Source organism: Sander lucioperca, chromosome 15 (assembly GCF_008315115.2).
Source record: "Sander lucioperca isolate FBNREF2018 chromosome 15, SLUC_FBN_1.2, whole genome shotgun sequence".
NCBI classification, from domain to species: domain Eukaryota; kingdom Metazoa; phylum Chordata; class Actinopteri; order Perciformes; family Percidae; genus Sander; species Sander lucioperca.
In genome coordinates, this window is record NC_050187.1 from 7,363,973 (window position 1) to 7,371,472 (window position 7,500).

Sequence of the window (7,500 nt, forward strand, 5' to 3'; positions counted from 1 at the left end):
TTAATGCAAGCTTGAAGTTTAGCTAACTGCTGGTTTCATCTGGCTTAATTGACAGATATAATTGGGTGTCATCCTCATAACAGTGAAGTAATTGAGTGTTTCCTAATAATATTGCCTAGAGGAAGCATATATAAGGAGAATAGAATTGGTCCAAGCACTGAGCCTTGAGGAACGCCATGGTTAATTTAGCGTATTGGAGGGTTTATTGTTAACATTAACAAATTGCGATCGATCAGAGAAGTAGGACTTAAACCAGTTAGTGCGATTCCTTTAATGCCAACTAAATGTTCCAGTCTCTGTAGAGGATGGTATGGTCAATAGTATCGACTGCAGCACTAAGATCTAATAAGACAAGTACGGAGACAAGTCCTTTGTCTGATGCAGTTAGAAGATCGTTAGTAGTTTTCACCAGTGCCGTCTCTGTGCTATGATGCTTTCTAAATCCTGACTGAAAGTCCTCAAATAAGCTATTGCTATGTAGAAAATCACATAACTGGTTAGCGACTACTTCTCAAGGATCTTGGAGAGAAAGGGAAGGTTAGCGATATAGGTCTATAGTTGGCTAAGACCTCAGGATCGAGGGTGGGTTTTTCAGTAGAGGTTTTATCACAGCTACTTTAAATGACTGCGGTACATAACCTGTCAATAAGACATATTTATCATATCTAGCAATGAAGAGTTAACCACGGGTAACGCTTCTTTAAGTAGCTCGTAGGGATGGGGTCCAAGAGACAGGTAGATGGCTTAGCTGAAGAGACCTTTAACATTAATTGTTGAGGTGTTATAGGATAAAAGCAATCTAAGTATATGTCAGGTCTAGTCGTTCTTTCTAGCAGTCTGTCAGTTAAGGTGACCATTAGAGGTTGGGGGCAAGAGGTGATGAATAGTATCTCTAATTGTTATAATTTATCGTTAAGAAACTCATGAAGTATCACACTACTCAGGCTATAGGAATAGATGGCTCAGTAGAGCTGTGGCTATCTGTCAGCCTGGCTCAGTGCTGAAAGAAATCTTGGGTTGTTCTTATTTTCTTCTATTAGTGATGAATAGTAGTCTGATCTGGCCTTCTTAGGGTCTTCCTATAGGTTTTCAGACTGTCTGCCAGTCTAAACGAGATTCTTCCAGTTTGGTGGAACGCCATTTACTTTCAAGTTTGCGCGAGATTCCTTTAATACGAGTTTGGGAGTTATACCAAGGTGCTAGTTTCCTTTGCTTCATCGTCTTCTTTTTAAGGGGAGCAACAGAGTCTAAAGTAGTCCGTAGGCAGGCCGTAGCACCGTCTACGAAATTATCAATTTGAGAGGGACTAAGTTTACATAAGATCCTCTGTTTATACGGCACAGTAATGAGTTAGTGCTGTTGGAATACTTTCTTAAATTTAGCTATAGCACTGTCAGATAGGCATCTAGTGTAGAAGCTTTTATCTAATTTCGTATATCGGGTAGTAAGAATCGAAAGTTATATAAGAAGTGTCTGATAATAAAGGATTTTGCGGAATACTATTACGTCTTCATTTTGATGCCATATGCCAGCACAAGGTCGAGGGTGTGGTTTAAAACAGTGCGTGGCCTCATGCACACTCTTACTAAAGCCAGTTGACTCTAGTAGTGAGTTGAAAGCAGTACTAAGGCTATTGCTGTCAACGTCTACATGGAATTTAAAATCACTACATAGTACTTGTCTGATTTTAGGACTACACATGATAAAAATCTAGAATGTAGAGGTCACCTGACCATGAGCTTCCGATGACCAGCTGGGAAGTTGTGTGGTCTGAAGGGGGGCGCGCCGACTGTGTGGATGGGCCAGGATGAGCACCGTGGGGACGAGGGCAGAGAAGAGGTTTCCGCAGAGCAGAGGGAACTCCTCATCGTTCATCAGAATGGTGTAGTGATTTTCTAGTCGTATAGGTTGGGCTGGGCCTGAGCGTTGTCCTGACCGCCTGCTGTGGTGCTTGCTTATACGCCATGGCTCAGGCTGGTGTGGAGTGGAGCTGGTCAGCTGAGTGACTTGGTTCTCAGCAGAAGCGAGGAGAGACGACAGGGACAGAGGTTGTTTAGTGCGTGGTGGGGTGAGAGTAGTGCAGGCAGAGTGGAATCAAGCCAGCCGACATTAGTGTGTGTGTGTGAGGGGAACTTCCAATGATACTGGTGTCAAGGAACTGTTCATTCACCTTGATCTGGTGGAGAGTCGCTATTCTGCTTCAAGTTCCACTATCTTCTGGCTGAAGAGGAGGCACGAGTCGCAGCCAGGTGTACAGCTGAGGGGGGGCATCGTGTAGCTTGCTAGTTTAGCTAGTAGCAACGTTGACGGAGGCCCTCTCCAAAACCGATCCCTCTTCACTTGCACTTCACAAGTCAACACTTGCGGATGCTCCTGCTTGTGTTAGCAAGCTGTGGATACTCCGTTACTACTGCCAAAATATAGAAAGAATTCCAAGGAGGCAAACATCCTAAGGGGTCCGCGTCACCTCCCGCTAGCAGACGGCTACTAGCCGTTAGCACAACAAATAGCTAGACGTTGGTTACGGAGTGGAGGAGAGTTTTACAAACAACGGAGAAACTGCGGCCAGACAGGTCCGGTTAAAATACAGCTAGACGATGCAAAGAGTGACTGTATTTCACTGTAGAGGACTTAAATAGCAGGACGTTAAGCAGTCTGCAGCTGCCGTTGTCTACACCGTTTAGCTGTCAGCATTTTAACAATGTTTAATCCACTGCTAGCTAACGGTAGCTAACGTTAGCTGCAGTCAGGTGTAGTGTTAACTAGCTAACGGTAGGCTAACGTTACCTGCTGTCAGGTGTAGTGTTAACTAGCTAACGGTAGACTAACGTTAGCTGCAGTCAGGTGTAGTGTTAACGAGCTAACGGTAGGCTAACGTTACCTGCTGTCTAGTATAGTGTTAACTAGCAAATGGTAGGCTACGTTACCTGCTGCCAAGTATAGTGTTAACTAGCAACGGTGGCTAATTACCTGCTGTTGTATAGTGTTACTAGCAAACGGTAGGCTAACGTACTGCTGCTAGTAAGTGTTAACTAGCAAACCGGTAGGCTACGTTACCTGCTGCCAAGTATAGTGTTAACTAGCAAACGGTAGGCTAACGTTACCTGCTGCAAGTATAGTGTTAATTAGCTAACGGTAGGCTAACGTTACCTGCTGCCAGTATAGTGTTAACTAGCAAACGGTAGGCTAACGTTACCTGCTGTCTAGTATAGTGTTAACTAGCAAATGGTAGGCTAACGTTACCTGCTGCCAAGTATAGTGTTAACTAGCAAACGGTAGGCTAACGTTACCTGCTGTCTAGTATAGTGTTACTAGCAAACGGTAGGCTAACGTTACCTGCTGTCTGGTTAGTGTTAACTAGCAAACGGTAGGCTAACGTTACCTGCTGCCAAGTATAGTGTTAATTAGCTAACGGTAGGCTAACGTTACCTGCTGCCAAGTATAGTGTTAACTAGCAACGGTAGGCTACGTTACCCTGCTGTCTAGTATAGTGTTCACTAGCAAACGGTAGGCTAACGTTACCTGCTGTCTGGTGTAGTGTTAACTAGCAAACGGTAGGCTAACGTTACCTGCTGTAATAGCAAACGGTAGGCTACGTTACTGCTGTCTGGTGTAGTGTTAACTAGCAAACGGTAGGCTAACGTTTACCTTGTGCCAAGTATAGGTGTTAATAGCAAACGGCTAGTTAGGCTAACGTCTACTGCTGCCAAGTATAGTGGTAACTAGCAAACGGTTAGGTAAGTTAACTGCTGCCAATACCTGCTGCCAATATAGTGTTAACTAGCAAGGTAGGCTACGTCCCGCGTTAGGCTAACGTGTACCTGCTGTCTATGCAACGTGCTATTCCTCTGCTATGTGTTAACTAGCAAACGGTAGGCTAACGTTACCTGCTGTCTAGTATAGTGGTTAACTAGCAAACGGTAGCTAACGTTACCTGCTATACTGTATACTGCTGTCTAGTATAGTGTTAACTAGCACTAACGTTACCGCGTCTGGTATGTGTTAACTAGCAAACGTGGCTACGTGCTGCTGTCTAGTATAGTGTTAACTAGCAAACGGTAGGCTAACGTTACCTGATGCCAAGTATAGTGTTAACTAGCAAACGGTAGGCTAACGTTACCTGCTGCCAGTATAATGTTAACTAGCTAACGGTAGGCTAACGTTACCTGCTGCCAAGTATAATGTTAACTAGCTAACGGTAGGCTACGTTACCTGCTGCTAGGGTTAACTAGCGTCCCGTGCAGTCGAGTGTTTCGGTTGCCTCTAATGTCCGTTTAGGAGCATCAGAGAGAAGTGCAGGCATTAAGTGCACCGAAATCTGCGTTGCTATTCGGTCCGTAGATAACGTCATTAAGGCACCGGTCGGTGCCGTAGCAACGGGTCTCGGTACCCAACCCTAATAACAGCTGAATATCTATCTCATGATGGAAAAGTAGAGACGATTGTAGACGAAAATGAAGTGAGATTTTTATCTTAGTTTTTATTTTATGCCAAACATTTAGTCTCGTCTTTTCGTCAACATTAATGCATGTTATTTAGTCTTAGCCTTTTTGGGACATTGGCGCACGTCTCGTCATCGTCTCGTCTTAGTCATGGAAAAAAGGTTGTTGATGAACATATTTAGTCTCGTCTCGTCTGACAACATTAACACTACTTCATCATCATTTCTAATTATTTATTTATCTCGAACAATCAACAATGTTGCAAGACATAAAACCAAAATAAAACAAACAATCAGAATCTAACAACAAAAAACTAAATCAAAAATATAAATGGGATTAGTTTTCGAGAAGGAGCAGGCGGAAGCAAATAGCTTATTTGGTCCTACCCCTTATTTCACAAAATCATATTATCTAAGTAAATAGATATGCAAATACAGCATACAATCCTTAAAATAATATACATACCTTCCGGTGCGAAACCTTTGAGTGAAACGTTTGAGACGTTTTGGCGAAAGATTTAGGCGCCAAAACTCAGAAAAGTCGCGTTTTTTAAGAAACAAAAGAAATGCATTTCACATGAGTTCATAGTGAAATTCAGTGTACCATTTCTATTTTGAAAAATGTACTATTGATCAAGATATTATTAGGTTCGTTGATATACATGGAAAAAAATTATTAACAAAAAAAACAAAAATCAACAAAAACGTCCGAAAAAAATGTTTCAAAAAATCTACGAAAACATAAAAAAAGGCAAAAACATCATGAAACAGGGTGGAAAAAATGGTCAAAAACATTTAAAAACAATAAAATAATTCAACTGAAACGTTTGAGGAAAGTTTTGGCGAGAGATTTAGGCGCCAAACTCAAAGAGAAAAAAATGCAATTTCACGTAATTTGGACTTTCATATCTTTCTTTCTATCTCTTTTCTTTGTTATAATTTTGACTACATGTAAAGTTTAATGGACATATTGATTCTTATTGGTTTAATGGCTCCTCTTTGTGTCCATCAGGTGTCACTCTGGAAGGAGTTTTGGAGGTTCGAAACGAGCACTTCTGGACCGTCGGCTTCGGTCTCTGGTACGTTTCTCACAGCTACAGCAGGAAAATGGAGAGAGTGTGTGTGTGTGTGTGTGTGTGTGTGTGTGTGTGTGTGCGTGTGTGTCTGCGTCTGTCTGTGTGTGTGTGTGTGTGTGTGCGTGTCTGTGTCAGCGTGTATGTGTGCGTGAGTGTGTCTGTGTGCGTGTGTGTGTGTGTATATCTGTGTGCGTGTGTGTGTGTGTGTGTGTGTGTGTCTGTGTCTGTGTATCTGTGCACTTGTGTCTGCGTGTGTGTGTGTGTGTGTGTGTGTCTGTGTGCATGTGTCTGCGTGTGTGTGTGTGTGTGTGTGTGTCTGTGTGTGCGTGCGTGTGTCTGTGTGCGTGTGTGTGTGTGTGTGTGTCTCTGTGTGTATGTGTGTGTGTCTCTGTGTGTGTGTGTCTGTGTCTGCGTGTGTGTATGTGTGTGTGTGTGTGTGTGTGTGTGTGTGTCTCTGTGTGTGTGTGCGTGCGTGTGTCTGTGTGCGTGTGTCTCTGTGTGTGTGTGTGTGTGTGTGTGTGTGTGTGTCTCTGTGTGTATGTGTGTGTGTCTCTGTGTGTGTGTGTCTGTGTCTGCATGTGTGTGTGTGTGTGTGTGTGTGTGTGTATGCGTGTCTGCTTCTGTGTCTGTGTGTCTCTGTGTGTGTGTGCGTGCGTGTGTCTGTGTGCGTGTGTCTCTGTGTGTGTGTGTGTGTGTGTGTGTGTCTCTGTGTGTGTGTGTCTGTGTCTGTATGTGTGTGTGTGGTGTGTGTGTATGTGTGTCTGCGTGTGTGTGTCTCTGTGTGTGTCTGTGAGTGAGAATCGAATTGGAAATTAATTTTGGTTTGGTAACGAGTATTGAGAAAACAAGTCATTATTGCCTTTTTTTGGTTTTATTTTGAAAAACACAACGAACGAACGATACGTGGATTTAAAAAAGCTTTTTCTAATGAGCTAAAACAAATGAATTACTGTTAAAATAGGATTTTATTCAGCCTTAGCTGCCACATATAACACGGCCTGAACCTGTCAGTTTGTCATGTGTCAGTTAGTTTGTGCCAATTTGATGAACATTATTCAAAAAAATGAAAAGAAAGACACGTAATAAGGTGAGTTAATGATGCAGGAGCCGAGCTATTCTGCTTTAGGGCACGAAATACCTACATTCAACTATTTAAAATCCTTTCTTCATCTCTCCATCTTGATCCTGTTTTTTTTTAAGATTATTTTTGGGCTTTTCCGCCTTTATTTGACGGGACAGCTAGGTGAGAAGCTAGGTGAGAAGCTAGGTGACATGCAGGAAATCCTCACAGGTCGGACTCTAACCCTGGACCTTCTGCGTCGAGGCATACACCTCTGAATATATGCGCCTGCTCTACCCACTGGACCAACCCGGCCACACATCCTGTTGTTTTTTTGTCTCTCCATCATTGCTTCCTTCCGCCGTCCTGCTAGTTAGTTAGTTTGGTTTTCTTTTGTTCGTCTCTGTATTTGTTTCTACATTTCTCCCCTCCTTCCTTCCTCCTTCCTTCCTTCTCGGTCATTCTTCGGTTCGTAGTGACAATCCGCAGGGATTTGTTCACCCAGACGAAAGAAGGAACAAGTCATTCATGCAGAGATATCTCTCTCTGTCTCTTTCTCTCTCTCTGTCTCTCTCTCTCTCTGTCTCTCTCTCTCTCTCTGTCTCTCTGTGTCTCTCTCTCTCTCTCTCCCCCTCTCGCTCTCTCTGTTCTCTCTCCCTCTCCTCATCGTGCTCGTTCTCTCTCTCTCCTCTCCTCTCCTCCTCTTCTATCTCTCTCTCTGTCTCTCTCTCTCTATCTCCCTCTCTCTCTCTCTCTCTGTCTCTCTATCCCTCTCTTTTTCTCCAGTTTTTGGAGGGAACACTGTTGTTGTTGCTGTTGTCTGTGTCGAGTTTTCATCGTCTGCGTTGCACGTTGTTGTTGTTGTTGTTGTTGTTGTTGTTGTAGCAAGGGCAAACAAGCCCAGCTGGCTTCCAGGGCAACTG

The 7,500-nt window shown here is 43.3% G+C and overlaps 1 protein-coding gene across 1 annotated transcript in view; it reads left to right on the forward strand.

Annotated features, from left to right (window-relative positions):
* Positions 1-7,500, forward strand: part of slc30a6 (solute carrier family 30 member 6) — a 107,767-nt gene that overhangs the window by 91,822 nt on the left and 8,445 nt on the right. The window contains exon 14 of the mRNA XM_035992581.1: positions 5,458-5,524. Coding sequence (XP_035848474.1) covers positions 5,458-5,524 — 67 coding nt within the window. The remainder of the gene's footprint in view (positions 1-5,457; positions 5,525-7,500) is intronic.